At 42.0% G+C, this 16,265-nt stretch overlaps 1 protein-coding gene across 1 annotated transcript in view; it reads right to left on the bottom strand.

Moving 5' to 3' along the window:
• Positions 1 to 1,918: 1,918 nt before the first annotated feature.
• NACC1 (nucleus accumbens associated 1) overlaps positions 1,919 to 16,265 on the bottom strand; it is a 48,308-nt gene continuing 33,961 nt past the window's right edge. The window contains exons 5-6 of the mRNA XM_078685309.1: positions 12,159 to 12,256; positions 1,919 to 3,971 (exon numbers count right to left, since the gene is read on the bottom strand). Of these exons, the coding sequence (XP_078541435.1) occupies positions 3,706 to 3,971; positions 12,159 to 12,256 (364 nt within the window). The 3' untranslated portion in view covers positions 1,919 to 3,705. The remainder of the gene's footprint in view (positions 3,972 to 12,158; positions 12,257 to 16,265) is intronic.

Here is a 16,265-nt window from a genome sequence, read left to right as displayed (position 1 = left end):
TTTGGTCCTCCCAGCTCAGATAATATACTGTCTCTCGGGCTTCCTGAATTTAGGATTACAGTTTGGCTCTCCAAACTCAGATTACCTCACTTGAGGTCCTTCCACCTCAGATTACAGCCTCACTCCTTGGTTGAACAGCCTCATTTTACAACTCCACCGAGAGACATCTCAGCTGTTGGATCTCAGCCTTTGTCTCACAGCCTTAAGAAATCTACGGTGTCGGGTTTCTCAGCATCAGATTAAAACCTCACCTCTGGGCACCACACTTTTTGATTTTATGGTTTGCAGCACTACTGAACTTTACTAAACTGGGAGATGTACAGCCTCAGCCACCCCTAGATGGTGCCCAATACTCTACCAAACACAGGACTGGCAGGTACTTCACCAAGTCCAGAAACTTACAGAGTGTCTGTGGAAATAAATAACACCGGATCTCAGTATGGATCCAGGGAGACTATCCTCTGTGTGATAGGTGATGTAGCTATGGAGTACCTGGTGAAGTGGGAAAACGACTGGCCACACAGTTGGAGTTCATTGTATGGGAGTGAAGGAGAGACCACCTGAAGGGGGCTCACAGACTAAAAGTGGCACAATCACAAAACTTGCTGCAAGATGAATGCAAACAAAACAACAAGCAAAGCAGAACTAACAAAAGGCAAGAATCCAGGAAGAGTAAAGCAGCACTTTCTTCAAGGCCTAGCCTTGTAGGAGACTATCATCACAGCAGTAAACGCAGGGTGATCACTAAGCATTGAGACTGTTCTCGTGTTTGCAGCTAAGCACGTCAATCGTGGGATAGAGAGTTTGTCATGTTGAGTTAAGTAGATTTGTAGAGAGCACCCTCACCTCGACGGGTGTCTTGGCGATGAAAATCATGCAAGCATGCATCCTGTGCTCTTTCAGGGGCAGGGAGAAAGGCACTTCCTTTCTCCGGGGCAGCCCTCTATCTAGACAAAAGTGATACCTTATGATATGCGCTGGGAGTCTGAATTGGTGCATTTCGAATGGCACTGGACACGGACCGATGGATAAAAAACAAGGACCTCAGGGGCTTAAAGTGCTGAAAATGCACTGATTTTGTGCAGACTCTGGGAGTTCTGCGAAAATAACGCAACCTCCTTGGGAAGGGAAACCAAGTGCTGCTAATGCGCAACGAGCTGGCGACGGCATTGAATGCATCCAAAGTAAGTAAGACCCTTGTAAGGTGCATACAGGATATATGTGTGGCTGCTGAATGCACAATTGATAGCAACATCACAGCCACACAAACAGCTCTCGTGAAAACAGGGAATATTATTCCAATTAATGGGATAATGGGATTGCAGGGAATTGCTGCTGAAAAGAGTTTTTGAGAAGGAGAGTGTGTATTGCCCTACTCTTATAGTGACAATCGCTGAGGTCGCTGCTACAGTAACACTAATGGGACGGGGAGCTACAGGTAACACCGGGAGCCATGAACAGAAAGTACTAATACATGACACTACCGAAAGCTTAGGTGACAAGCAGTATAACCTTTACAGTGACATCTGATTGAAGGGACTAGGAATGCTACTGCATTACCAGCCTATGGGGAGGGGCAGCAATGCATTGCTCTGCTAAATACACCAGAAGGCCAAGCCAATTGGCGTTTGTAAAATAACAGCAGCTTGTGGAAGAGGAGTCCATTACCTGCAGCGACATCTGTTGGCTGGTTCTGGAAGTGCTGCTGAATTTACACAGCCCACTGTGGAGGGTCGGCAAAGCACCACTACACTAAAGTGACACCAAAGCACTTTAAAAAGGAATGAGAATCACACTCAGACTTAGACTGGAAGATACATGCAGACATTTGGGCACACTTCGTTCGGGGAAAACAATCCTTCTGCAAATGGTTTCAGTGATGTAGCTGCAGTGAAAATGAAGGGGAGGGGAAGAAAACTTATCTTAAAAATCTTTTAATCAGACTGGAAACAAAAATGCAAATTCATTTAAAATTGACAAAAATAGGTTTCATACAATAAAAACACCAGGTTGTCTCAGCTCATTCAGCAGTAAAAAGAGCTAGCGGTTAGTAAAGAAAAAACATTAACAGCAAAAACACCTGGAGCACTCGACGGAGCGAAGGGACAACTTCGCCCAGGCAACGTCTGCATGGAATGGGCAAGGTGTTTGTGAGCCAGGGGCATGACAAAAGAAAATGGAACAGGGCAACAGCAGAACAAAACAGAGGCAACAAAAGAGAAAAACAAAGGAGGCAAAAAAAAGTGACAATGCAACAGAAAAAGGTGGTGGAAAGTAGTTGGCTCAGTGCTAAGGTGGTTGGCACCTGAGCTAGGGACAGTCTGCTTGTTTGCCAATGCTACCAGCGTGTCCCCATATCTCACCTCCAAGCTTAATGGCCCGTCTGCCAAGAAGACAGCACGCTCTGGACCAGGACTTTAAGGACATCATTTAGTGTGTCAAAGTGTTAACTGGGACTCAGGGAAGTAAAAGGTGTCAACGGAAGATCTCCAACTAGCTATTTGGAGGGAATGTAAAAAATATATCTACTCTATCAGTCTACTATTTTTTCTACCACATTTTCTTTTTTCTCTCTAAAAATAAAGTCCCTTTTCTTACGCACCTCCCCAAGCTGCAGTGAAGAATACATTGGGCGTTTTGGTGCAGGTCAGCCCAATATACAGGTCACTTGAATACCCTCAAACTAGTGGAGTTCGGAAGATATATCTAATCCACTAAATATCTCGCCTGCATCCTCTCCAGGTCATCAAAGTAAATGACCAGAGAGAAGGTACCATATCCCCTTCTCATGTTGATGAGGGCAGATAATACAACTCCAAAAAATGTGTTAACTGGGAGGAGCGAATGAATTTACAAAGTGTGCAAACTCTTTGCCAAATAAAAACTTTGGTGCTAGTAGGAAAACAAAACGTTCGGAGGACCCCCTAGTAAAACCAGAGCATCACAACCCAACTTCAGTCACAACTACATAAACAGCAACTTATCTTGAAATTCAGTGTAAAGCAAGAAAACGTTCCCGCACTTCTAATTCCCCTTTCCGACCCAAGCAAAAAGTAAAAAAAAAAAAAAATCAGTCAACAAGGCTCCTTCTTGCCCCTCCCTATCCCCCCAAAAAGGTACAAAAATAAAAGCTATCACCCAGCTCTCTGGGAGAAGTTCGATTGCTTACGTTTTTTTTGAAGGCAGACAAAGTCTTTTCAGGAAGAAGTTTAAAAGACGCACATGTTAACATTTTCACATTTTCCCTTTCGGTCTCACTCGCTCTCTGGTGCTTTTTGCCCCAAGGGGTTTATATTTCAGTTTTTTCACTCCACCAGCAAATGCATTTTTTCCCTCCTTATTACGCATTAAAAAAATCTTTTGCATTCAAAAAGCAGTCCACATTTCCAGCCGATGACCAACTTCCCGGAGTGCAAAACGTCCACAGAACAGGGAAGGGGTTGGGGGGTTTGGAGGGGATGTTGGGGCTGGAGCTGCGACCAAAACAACACATTTGAAGGGGGCATCTTCTCTCCACCACTCAGTTTCCAACACACCTCTCTAATGCCTGCAACACCCAGACCACATATTTTTGTTTCTTTTGAAAGGTATGGTGCTCATCTCTCAGACTCTGAGAGAAAACAAAAAATAAATGGAGTAGTGTGACACTGGTGGAGGGGGCGGAGGCACTGCATTGTGCAATGCGATTGTTCTTCTTAAATCGCATTACTGCAGGGCTTCGGCAGCATTGGCCGCTGCGGCGTCCACTTCTGAGCCAGCAGCATCAAAGCTGTGGTCCACACCCATGAGGTCCGGCTCCAACTTGCCAGTGTCGTTGATGAAGCTTGTGTAAGTGTCACCCTCGGCCATCAGAAGCTTCAGTTTAGGGATCCAGCTCTTGCGCACCACGCGCCGCGCATTAGTGCACATATCCGCAGCGATGGCATTCATCTCGCTCTCTTTGAAGTTTTGAGCAAAGTTCTGGCAATAGACTGGAGAAGAGATGGGAAAGTAATAGTGGAAAGGTCAAAAACATCTTCAACTATGTAAATGGGTTAAGAGAAACGAATCTGAAAACAGAACATCCATATGCACTTCATTTTTTTTTTTTATTTTTTTTTTTTACACATTTTGGCGTTTGTATTGCACACAATGCATTAGAATAAAACTCCTATTTCAAAGGGAACAATAACATATGGGGAAATAATTAATTACCGCCTGTAATATAAGAGTGTCATCATCATAATATTAGCTCCCGAATACCGCCCCTGCAGAGCTTTAACACGGTCAGTACTATTTCTATGTGGCACAGTAGACCAAATTATGCTTCAAAGTCATCTAAATTACATGGCTAGAATGCAAATAAGGTACAATCTCTCAGTAGCTTTTTTAAAATCCATTTGAGACTAAACCTTGTGTTGTACAATCTGCATTCTATGTAGCAAATGCAGTAAACCCATAATTATGTAGTGTGCCCTTTCGTCAACGAATCACCTAAATTCATTGACCTCTACCCTTTCCCATTGTTTTATTAACAATTTATTCAAGAATAGCAAAGACTGAACATTCTAATTCCAATCAGTGCCATTGTTAGCTACACTTTAAAGAAAACTGTTTTTGTACCCCGAGTACCTGCCCCCCCCCCTAAAAAAACTGCAACTTAAAAAAAACATACATATCGGGTACCATGTATTGTGTGACATTTACAAACTACTCTGATTTCCGACTTGTGGTTTATGATGCCAACAGAAAACCTAGGAACACAATTTTGAAGACATTTTCTTATTTCCCAAACCAATCAAATACGGGGAAACATGCTAAAAGGCAACATTTACAGTTTTCCCCCAGTTAGCCAATATGTTAAATCAGCAGTACACGTGGCTGAGAAACAACAATTAGAGTTTAAGCTACACAAAATAATATCAGGAAATGGTGCTCCAATATAAGCCAGACAGTACACATAGTAAAATTCAACCCTTTAAGAACCCTGGAACGCTGCTCTATCCCAGCAGAGTGTAAGGCAGACTAGGTGCTGTGGGCACAGGTAGATTGCAGGCAATGCTACTTTAACTATGACAGAAGTACAAGAAATAGCTAGCTTTGCCCAGTGCTTAATTTGAGCCAGTGGTTTTTAGTGCTCAGAACCGGCACTAAATAATCAACACCGGCGCTTCTCATGTGCACCAGTTAAGGACCTGTTCATTCTGTTGCACAAATTTAGATGAACCCTTGTGATCCCAGCCCCTTCTGTTGCACCACTTTAGATGAATGCTTGTGATCCCAGCCCCTTCTGTTGCACAAGTTTAGATGAACGCTTGTGATCCCAGCCCCTTCTGTTGCACCAGTTTATATGAACGCTTGTGATCCCAGCCCCTTCTGTTACACAAGTTTAGATGAACGCTTGTGATCCCAGCCCTTCTGTAACACAAGTTTAGATGAACGCTTGTGATCCCAGGCCCTTCTGTTACACAAGTTTAGATGAACGATTGTGATCCCAGCCCCTTCTGTTACACCAGTTTAGATGAACGCTTGTGATCCCAGTCTCTTCTGTTACACCAGTTTATATGAACGCTTGTGATCCCAGTCCCTTCTGTTACACAAGTTTAGATGAACGCTTGTGATCCCAGCCCCTTCTGTTACACCAGTTTAGATGAACGCTTGTGATCCCAGGCCCTTCTGTTACACAAGTTTAGATGAACGCTTGTGATCCCAGCCCCTTCTGTTACACAAGTTTAGATGAACGCTTGTGATCCCAGCCCCTTCTGTTACACCAGTTTAGATGAACGCTTGTGATCCCAGTCCCTTCTGTTACACAAGTTTAGATGAACGCTTGTGATCCCAGCCCTTCTGTAACACAAGTTTAGATGAACGCTTGTGATCCCAGCCCCTTCTGTTACACCAGTTTATATGAACGCTTGTGATCCCAGTCCCTTCTGTTACACAAGTTTAGATGAACGCTTGTGATCCCAGCCCTTCTGTTGCACCAGTTTATATGAACGCTTGTGATCCCAGTCCCTTCTGTTACACAAGTTTAGATGAACGCTTGTGATCCCAGCCCCTTCTGTTACACAAGTTTAGATGAACGCTTGTGATCCCAGCCCCTTCTGTTGCACCAGTTTAGATGAACGCTTGTGATCCGAGGCCCCTTCAGTTTAGATGAACGCTTGTGATTCCAAGACCCATTCTGTCGCACCAGTTTAGATGAAAGCCTGTTATCCCAGCCCCTTCTGTTGCACAAATTTAGATGAACCCTTGTGATCCCAGCCCCTTCTGTTGCACCAGTTTTGATGAATGCCTGTGATCCCAGCCCCTTCTTTTTTTACAAGTTTAGATGAATGCCTGTGATCCCAGCCCCTTCTTTTTTTTACAAGTTTAGATGAATGCCTGTGATCCCAGCCCCTTCTTTGTACAAGTTTAGATGAATGCATGTGATCCCAGTCCCTTCTTTTTACAAGTTTAGATGAATGACTGTGATCCCAGCCCCTTCTTTTTACAAGTTTAGATGAATGCCTGTGATCCCAGCCCCTTCTTTTTACAAGTTTAGATGAATGCCTGTGATCCCAGCCCCTTCTTTTTACAAGTTTAGATGAATGCCTGTGATCCCAGCCCCTTCTTTTTACAAGTTTAGATGAATGCCTGTGATCCCAGCCCCTTCTTTTTACAAGTTTAGATGAATGCATGTGATCCCAGACCCTTCTTTTTTTACAAGTTTAGATGAATGCCTGTGATCCCAGCCCCTTCTTTTTACAAGTTTAGATGAATGCATGTGATCCCAGACCCTTCTTTTTTTACAAGTTTAGATGAATGCCTGTGATCCCAGCCCCTTCTGTTGCACCAGTTTTGATGAACGCTTGTGATCCCATCCCCTTCTGTTGCACCAGTTTTGATGAATGCCTGTGATCCCAGCCCCTTCTGTTGCACAAGTTTAAATGAACGCTTGTGATCTCAAGACCCATTCTGTTGCACCAGTTTAGATGAATGCCTGTGATCCCAGCCCCTTCTTTTTACAAGTTTAGATGAATGCCTGTGATCCCAGCCCCTTCTTTTTTACAAGTTTAGATGAATGCCTGTGATCCCAGCCCCTTCTTTTTACAAGTTTAGATGAATGCCTGTGATCCCAGCCCCTTCTTTTTACCAGTTTAGATGAATGCCTGTGATCACAGCCCCTTCTGTTGTCCAATACAAAATAATTTTACTGTCGGCCATGTTGCAAACTGTGGAGAAGTCGCTGAGAATCCAGATGCAACTGGCCTGCAGCAAAAGCTGGCAGGTCTCCCTAACCATCAGGCAGGAAGGCGTCCGTGCAAAGCATTTACTGTTGATCATACTGAATGTTTTTAGCTTTCACAGATTATTGAAGCCCTGGATTTGAGATGGACTGAGAGTTCACCAGTTCCAAGTAGTCTGCGATCTACTTCTTTCCTAGTAGCGTTATCATGGCATGCTTTATTGCCCTGGATGCTTTGCCTCTTTTGAAGTATGCATTATTAACCAATGGGATGTCAATAGTAAGAGTGCCAAAGGGGCCACAGACTGCAGTTTATATTATATTGTATTATAACATGTATATAGCGCTTACTACCCCGCTGTGTGGGTGCTGAAGTGCAAGCCCATGCGGGTGCGCAACGTTTTGAAATAATGTGCCACATTACACTTTGACTATAGCAAAAACAAGGGTTTTTTAAATTAGGGGGATGGGCGCTCAGCTACTATCTCCGCCTGGATCAGTAAGAATGTCAGTAGTAGGTGTTGGTGCATATAAGCGAGGGGATAAGCCCTATAGGCTGGCTGCTAAAGATATTAAAGAAGATGATCTTTCACAATTGCGTTCAAGATTTTGTGCTTTCTCCGACAGCTACACTTGTTTAATTTGTTGTTAAAGTGTCCACTGAGACACGAACTTACTTAATAGAGAAGAAATTACTATTTCAGCGACCCTACAAGATAGTTGGGAGCTGAATCGAAATAGACGCGCCTGTATTTTCTTTGAACGTCGCGGTTTCAAGGGAATCTTGGACAACATTGTGTTAATGCCCTCGAAGGGGGTAATCTTGTTTATTTCACGAAGAGGCCTTGCGATGCGTTCTTCGCTGTCACAAGTTCAGCCAGATCAAGGGTTTTGAACAGTCTGTGCTTTCGCTTGGCCACGTGTCTATTATGATCAGTGCAGTTGGCCTTTCTGGCTCTCTGCAATCGCCCGCGTTATTTGCTCTTGGGAGCGTCGGGGTCGGTTTTCGTCCATAAATTCCATGGTCATTCGAGCGTTGTTCTGGTTTCCATCGCAACCGGTTCATAGCAGATAAACCCGTCCCGATTCACCTGTTGGTGCCTTCACATCGCACTTTATCTGATCATGCATGAAAAGAGGAATCAGAACACTTTTACCCAAAGAACACAGAGCTAACAAGAAGGGACAGTCTGCCCAACAGCTTTAAACTACCGGAAGTTAAATATTCAACTTTGCTTGGTCGTCTTTCAACGCTAAACCAATTCTGAGAATGAGATGCTCCTCAATTTCCCTTCTATTTTGAACTGGTCTTTCCTTGATAAACAAATGGAATTTTAGAAGCATAGGTATATTTTTTTTAAATTAAAGATGCGAGTAAACAATTTGCATTTCAACATCCAGGTCCCCTAACACGATCACGGAACGTCCCAGTCAGGCAAACCCATGCCTGTGTAGAGGAGGCAGGGCCTGTTTTGTTCCCATGAATCCTCATGAGGTGCATCAGCTTTTGTGAAATGGCTTGCTACTAAGTAAGACAGTGGGGCAAGGAATACATACAAATGCTTGTTATTCACCCGAGCATATTTCAGCGGGACAATGTGCATGTACTCCGCCTCAGTACTCAAGATATAGATCTACAGATGTACAACTCAGTGGGAGGGAAAATTAACAACATAGCTTTTTGAGCCACAGCCTTAGGATTGTCTTTTCGCCTGCCTCCCTCTTCTTTTCTGACCTCATTTTTGCAGTTTAAGGACTCTGTGCACTGTACCACTGATAACTAGTGCTAAAGTGCATGTGCTCTTGCCATTAAACATGTTATGATTGACTTACACCCGTTGGGTATATTTAATTTACCTGGAAGTCCTTTATAAAGTGGTACACACCATATACCCAGGCCCTGTAAATTAAATGCTAATAGTGGACCTGCAGCGCTGCTAGTGCCACTCACACAAGTAGCCTTTGAAACCGGTCTCAGGCCTGCCATAGCAGGGCCTGTGTGTGCAGTTTACTGCCACTTCGACTTGGCATTTAAAAATAGTTGCCACGCCTTAGACTACTCTTTTATTACATACAAGTCACCCCTCAGGAAGGCCATTGGTAACCCACGGGGCAAGGTGCTATGTAAGTAAAAGATAGGACATGCACTTTTATGTTTACATGTCAGGGTTGTGACAGTCTATTTCATGTTTCACTACTGTGAGGCCTACCCCACTCATAGGCTAGCTAGTGGGAATTCCTTAATACACTGTAAGCTGTAATTCCTGATCAGAGAGCAGTAGCTTTTTCATGTTTCATATGTTTGGAATGGGCTTCATAAATCCTCTTTACTTGTTAAGTTAGATTTAATATTGGGGTTTTAAAAATGCCACTTTTAGAAAGTGGACATTTCTCTGCTCCTAGGTCTTTTGTGCCTTACAGCTTGCCTCCAATACATGTCTGGGTTTGGCAACAGCTACACTTTGTGCATACCCTCTAGATAACCACAAACAAGGTGAGGCTCAGCTGCATTCTGATGGGTCTTCCTGGGCAGGAAGGAATGGGAGGGGCTGACACTTCAATAGGTAGTATCTTGTCTAAACTCACTTCCTTAGGTAGTACCATGTCCACACACAAAGCGCCGCACTGATACCCACCCAGCCACCCCCCGCCCCCTCCCACCCAGGTTAGCCTGACAGACAGGGCTGGGCTGAAAGGGATTGTGTGCACTTCAAATGCCAGCCTTTGATGTCACCTCCATTTCAAGGGCACTTTTTGGGTATAAGTAATGGATTTATGACTCACAAAATCAGACACTTCTGGACCTACCTGTAGCTGGGGTGTGCGCCATCGCAGTCTGTCCGAACTTGGTCTTTGCCCTGGTCCAGAGCAACCTAAAGTAACTTTTTTTGCGCTACGTGTTCTAAGCGATTTACTGCATTTATTTCTTCATAATTCAATATCTTAAGTTCTATACAATGGACTTTTGTTGTTTTGGTCTTTTTTTTATTTATAAAGTCATACTTAATTTTGTGTGCACTGTTGTGGAGTCTTTTTCTGCTGTTTTCACTGGGTGAATTATTACACAAATACATCACACATTGTCTTCTAAGTTAAATCTGCCTGCTCGGTGCCACCTATCAGAGGGTGAGCACAGGATAATTTAGATTGTGTTGTGACTTACCTTGCATAGGACTGTGGTCCCTACTTGGGCAGAGTGCATACCTCTGCCAACTAGAGACTCACATTCTAACAATAGTCTTGCATTTAACTTCAAAGTATCAACATATTTGAAAAAGCCAACCCCTGCATGATAGAAGCAAACTCTTCATTCAGACTCTGCATCAGTCATAGACCAGGTCAAGAAGACAGCCGTCCTCAGTCTTTGCCTACACAAATATTCCATCTGTCTCACCTTGTGCTCCTTTTAAAACCAACACATGCTAGCAGCCTCAGCCCACTCGGTCTCCTCCTCTTGGTTATGGGTTGACCAGCAACTAGAGAAAAATTGCATCTTCTGCAAATGGCCTTCTCATACCATTCAAGGCTCAAAGTATTACGAATACTTCACTTTAGTCCCATATTTCTACACTAGGTTATCAGCAACAAACCAAAGTAAACCTCTAACTAAGAGAACTCCAGGTACCTCCAATTATTAAATGCCCCTGTACTCCTAGAGTCCATTAAGCATCACTGCTGCACTAAACATCGGCACTCTCACCCCACAGACAATGCACATCCCAATAGGGCCATATGTGTCTGCTCCGGCCGCCATGAGGTTGAGGTGGCTACTCCAGGCAGCTCATATTTGAACCATGAGATGCTATTTCACTTTTCCTGTGCTTAATATCTTCCACTCGTCAGACTCCATTTTAACCTAAAACACCACTACACGTGATGGCAAAAGCGGGAGTAAGCCAGCATTAAACTACAATTGTTTAAATAGAGCAGGACTTAAGCCATGCGGTAGAAAGGGCAGATGTCTCTGGGATAATGCGGAGGCAACCCATTATGAGAGATCTGAGTAGTCAGTGGTTTGGCATCCACTCTGGTCTCACTGAAAATCCGCCACACAAACAATACACTAACAAACCTTTGGGACCAGAGTTAATGTAGCCAAAGAGGGTATATTCCGGGTGGTCTAAGCAATAGAAACAAGAATCCAGAATGATGTAAACTCTGCCTCCAAGGCGAAGCTAGAAAAAAAAAAAACCAAAGTGGACAGACAAGAGGAGAATGGGATTACAAAACACTAAGTGGCTCAGTGGTTAGAGGCGGCAGACCCCGAAGCTGAGATCGGCCGTGGACCAGGGTTCGGTTCCCCGCCTCGGCGGGTCTCAGGCTCAAAAATTCCACAGACTCGACAATTCTCGCTCCGGTGCCTACTCGACTCACGGGGTCACACTCTGCGACTCTGGGCAATAGCTTGCTTAATCTCCACTACGGCCCCTCGCGGCGGGATGCCTGGCTTTCACCTTGTGGATACCCTGCCGGGGTATCGCACAGGGGAATACCAGGACGGGTTCCCTAAGCAAGCGCCTTGATACCTTTGGGTGATACGTGCGCTATATAAGTCGCAATACATTTACATTTTTAGCCCAGATGGTTTCTATGAAATCAGATAAGGATTATACGTCGCAGAATACTTCACTTTATAAAATATAAGTCCACTACTGGACTCGTCTATTGCTGAAATGAAGAATTGTGGCAACCAGATTACAGGCAAATATGCAAAAGTAATACACATGAGATGAGCTTAGGTAGATGGAAGGGAAAGGGCACAGGAGATAATGATGTGAAGTGTGTAGTGTTAGAGACGTGCAAAGCAGAGAAAAGCTGCAGATGATTCACGTTTGCAGAAATGTGGTAGGACAATCTAGTTTACTACACAATATGCTAACAAAGTGCCCATAAACAAATACGACAGGAAGATAGACCCTCCCCTTCTCAAACTCTATTCCGCAATACTTACACTTCACAGCATGTAGAACCCGACTATCCAGGGGCTTCCGGCTTGGGTCATTTGTAGAGGAGCGGATACCCGTTCCGCAACTGTTCGCCAGCGTGTTCCTGTAAAGAACAAAAAGAGAAAAAAAAACATTCAGTACCGGCTGCAACATCACTTAATCACTTACTCAAACCTTGACATTCTGCAGCTTAACTGTCAACAACCATGCCGAAAGAAGCCTTAGACTATTTGCGGTTATAGTAATGCACATCATATTCTTCTACTGAAGGATTTACTCAACAATGGACAGGATCCACTGCTTCTCCGAACCCCAGCAGAGAGGAGCAATGAACTTATTTACTCTACAATTATACTCATCACATCTCGTGATATTCGATGCAGCCTGTCATCCCCATACTTCCAAAGTCATGTTTAAGAGTGGGTTACATTACCAGTGATCCGCTTAATATCTCCAGTAGCATTTCCTCCATACTTCACAGGGGTCTGCAGCTACAAAACCCCTATTGAAGTGGAGCAGTACATCGCTCCTGAGGTTAGGCAAAGCATTTTCATGGTCTCAAAAACACATTTCTAGACACCTCTTGGAAGGGCTTGAACAATTTAACCTGACGATTATATCACCACTGCTAAAAGCAATCTTCACACTCATAACCCACAAAGTTTCTCTATTGAGGTAGATGTCAATTCTAACCAGCGATGTGATCCAAAGGTACACCCTGGCATGCCCCAGATGAAAGGAGTCTTGGAAGATCTATGCTGCCAGTAACGCACATCACAACTAAAGTGAAGAGATTCAGACTAGCAATCCAGCACCAGTCACCATATCTACTATGACAACACGGATTCAATTATTCTAAGGAAAAAACACCTAATTAACAGTTTTTCACGAACGTTTCATTAATGAGCTTGACTTCTAATACTCAGGTCACTAGTATTTTGAAAGTCATGTATGTGCCCAATTACTGTTGGGACTTCAACTTCAGATGGTCAGTAACTGGTTCTTAAATCTAATCCCTTATGCCTCCTTCACAGACAGCAGATTTCTTTGGCTTGTAGACCAGGGCCCAAGCTACTCAATGAATCTTTCAGAAATTAAAACATATTTACCACTGCACTACAAAAAAGGAAGGAAACTAGGATTGTATTTTGCTAGGAATAATTTGTTACTTGTATCTAGAACACAGTCGCTGCCTAGAGAAAAACTGTATTATTTTAAAATGTGAATGAAACGTTTCTGGAGGAAGCAATCGGATATCTTAAAATATTTTACAAAATTGTACACATTATCCAACATTCCCAATAATTATAAATGTCCTGCTATATTTTAACTAGTTTTGACTAAAAAAAATGTGAACATAATTTAAAATGAAAAAATGTTTTAGAATTTAAAGGAAAATACTTGCCATTGCCTAAGCTATTTACCACAGAATTCAGAAGTGAAACATGCCCCAGCCATTTGACCCTCTGCAGTAGCTCAGGGACCTGCTGTATGGGCCTCCAGAAGAATAGGCCTCCTTTCCTTCGCCATAAAAGCTTGTTTATTTCAAGGTCTGTACATACAACCTTTACTGTTTGGTCATTAGTCATACCCCAGCTAAAATTAACTTACTTCTGTGCTTTTGCAGATAAGCTGCGAGGGGTGGGAAGCAACACAGAGTACAGAAGGGGGTTGCGAGGACTATGGGAGAAAACATTCAACACCAGAAGCAAGGAATAAAAAACTGTTTATGTGAATAACTAAGATCTTTTCTTCAAATAATACAAAAGGAAGTCAAGCGCTATTATGTGAATCCAATTAACGAAATATGAAAATATAACCTGCAAAAACTGTTCTCTGAGAACAAACAAAACATCCTGTTCTGCAGAGAAATTGTCTGCTCGTTCATCCCCTGTTCAGTTTTGTGCATGTAACCCAATTTAAAGACAACCTAAGCTCTTTACATAAAATCTTCAAGAAACTGCTTTAGAAGATTCCAAAGTTTCAGGGCTCTGAAGCTGAAGTCCAGTCCTCTATATTAGGAACTAACTCAGGGGTCTCCAACCTTTTCTGTACTGAGAGCTACTTATGTTCAATGAAATGCATTGAGGCATACTAATATTATTAGTGTTGTATAATCTCTATTTTTTTTATATGTGTATTAATTCACCAACCAAAAGCCTTCTAATTTAATAAGCCGGCTTCACCCAGGTGAGCTACTCCGAGGTAACTGGAAAGCTACTGGTTGGAGACCCCTGTACTAACCCCCTATCAATTTTAGGTAAACAAAAACCTGGAGGAAAAATTAAAGACATCAAAAACTCAGTCTAGAATTTTGCATGTCTGTAGCCAAATGATTGAACAAGAACACATTTCAATGTATGATTTATAATTGGTACGTTTTATCTGATATCAAGGTCAAGAAGTTGCCAAAATGACATGTTCTATATTTATTAAAAATGCTATTTTGAACACTGAAATTCATTTTAATAACATAGCCCCCACAAGAGTGTGACTAAGCAAAGAGGGAAACGATCATATCATTCTGGATTGGCTTCTTCTCAAATTAATGTACAGTGCATTGTCAATTAACTTGGTAAAAGGCATGATCTTATTCTGGTAAATAGCCAGCCTAATTACAAAAAAATAGGAAATACAAAGATCTATATACAATGACATTAGATTCAATGGCATTTCTTTATAATGATGCATTTGCTACCTGTAAGCCTCGGAGCAGCCCTGGACCATACCATGCCTCGGTTATGATTGGATAATCTGTTTTCATGGTATATTTAACATAATATTGCTAATAATATTGCTAATAGACATTGGTGTGGAAGAGCCATCAACAATGGTTAAATTCCTTTTTTTCTAAAATGGGATCCAACACCAATGGAGGACAGCCCTCAGGTGGCTATTAACCTTCATAGTCAATAGTTTATGGATGCTTGGTCGATCGGAATGAAATGCGATACAGCCATCTTAGTAAAATTTGGAAAACAGTAATACGGATCGCTTTACGGCAGATTAGTAGCAATTCTTATACTGAATCTGGAGGCTGAAATTTGGGCAGAGATTTTAATCCATCTATGGTTGCTGAGGTGCCACAGGAGATAATATCCGTAATTAACATCCTTAATGTAGATTTTACTAAATAGGTCAAACTCTTTTGCCTTAGAAACAAAGGGCTCTTTTTTTTTTTACAACTCAATTTTATTGTTGAAAACCAATACAGATTCGACGTCATATGGAACGCCAAAAGAAGATCATGACAAACAGCATTGAATTCAACATTTTCCAAAATAATATATCTGTGTTGATGTAGAAAACACATGAAAGGGAAAAGAAAAAATAAAGTTTTAACAACAAACAATAGTGCTCTTTTAAAAGAAAATAATTTGTATGGAAGATCCTGTCATGATACAAATGCTTTAAAAAAATTGTCAATGAAGGTACCACTCAGATTTCTACTAGTTGCTTATGTCTGAGAAAATGTTCAGAAGTTTATCAATTTTTCAATACAGGTAAAAACAGGTGGTGATCACCATTCTCTTGGTAGCAGAGAGATAGCATATTTAGAAGAGGGCTTCACTATTTTTCAGCAGTGTATGCAATGATTACAGGCTTAAATGGATGAAAGTACACTTGAGAAATTAAAAGCTATTCAACTATATAGATCAAAAATATGAATCTTGTGAATAACTAATTAATCCACTAGTACATTATAGAGATATGACAGGTTTTATCCAATTAGGAATAGCATTGAGTGAGCGAAGCAAATACACAGAATCCCAATATCAAGATAAATAGTGGGTAAGATCAGATCAGGAGTGTTCAATAGTGAAAATGTACTCAAAAGGAAAGAACAGAGTTATAGCATGGTACTTGGTTAAAGGCTGAAAAGGTTAGGCAAAAAAAAAAATCTCTTCGAAGAGAAAAGAGAATAGAAAATACAATTTTCATTTTAAAAAAACCAAGTTGAGAATGTCTGAAGAGTTAGCTAAAAATAAAACAAATATTTTGTATCCTATTTAAGAATTGTATGCCATAAACTACTATTCAGTAGTTTATGGTCAGTCTTACAAACAAGTTGGATATCTTTTTTAAATGGTGCTTACGGCTCAAATGGCAAC

Source organism: Lissotriton helveticus, chromosome 1_1 (assembly GCF_964261635.1).
Source record: "Lissotriton helveticus chromosome 1_1, aLisHel1.1, whole genome shotgun sequence".
NCBI lineage: Eukaryota > Metazoa > Chordata > Amphibia > Caudata > Salamandridae > Lissotriton > Lissotriton helveticus.
Note: the sequence above shows the minus strand (reverse complement) of the source record. Positions and strands in the feature narration are given on the sequence as shown.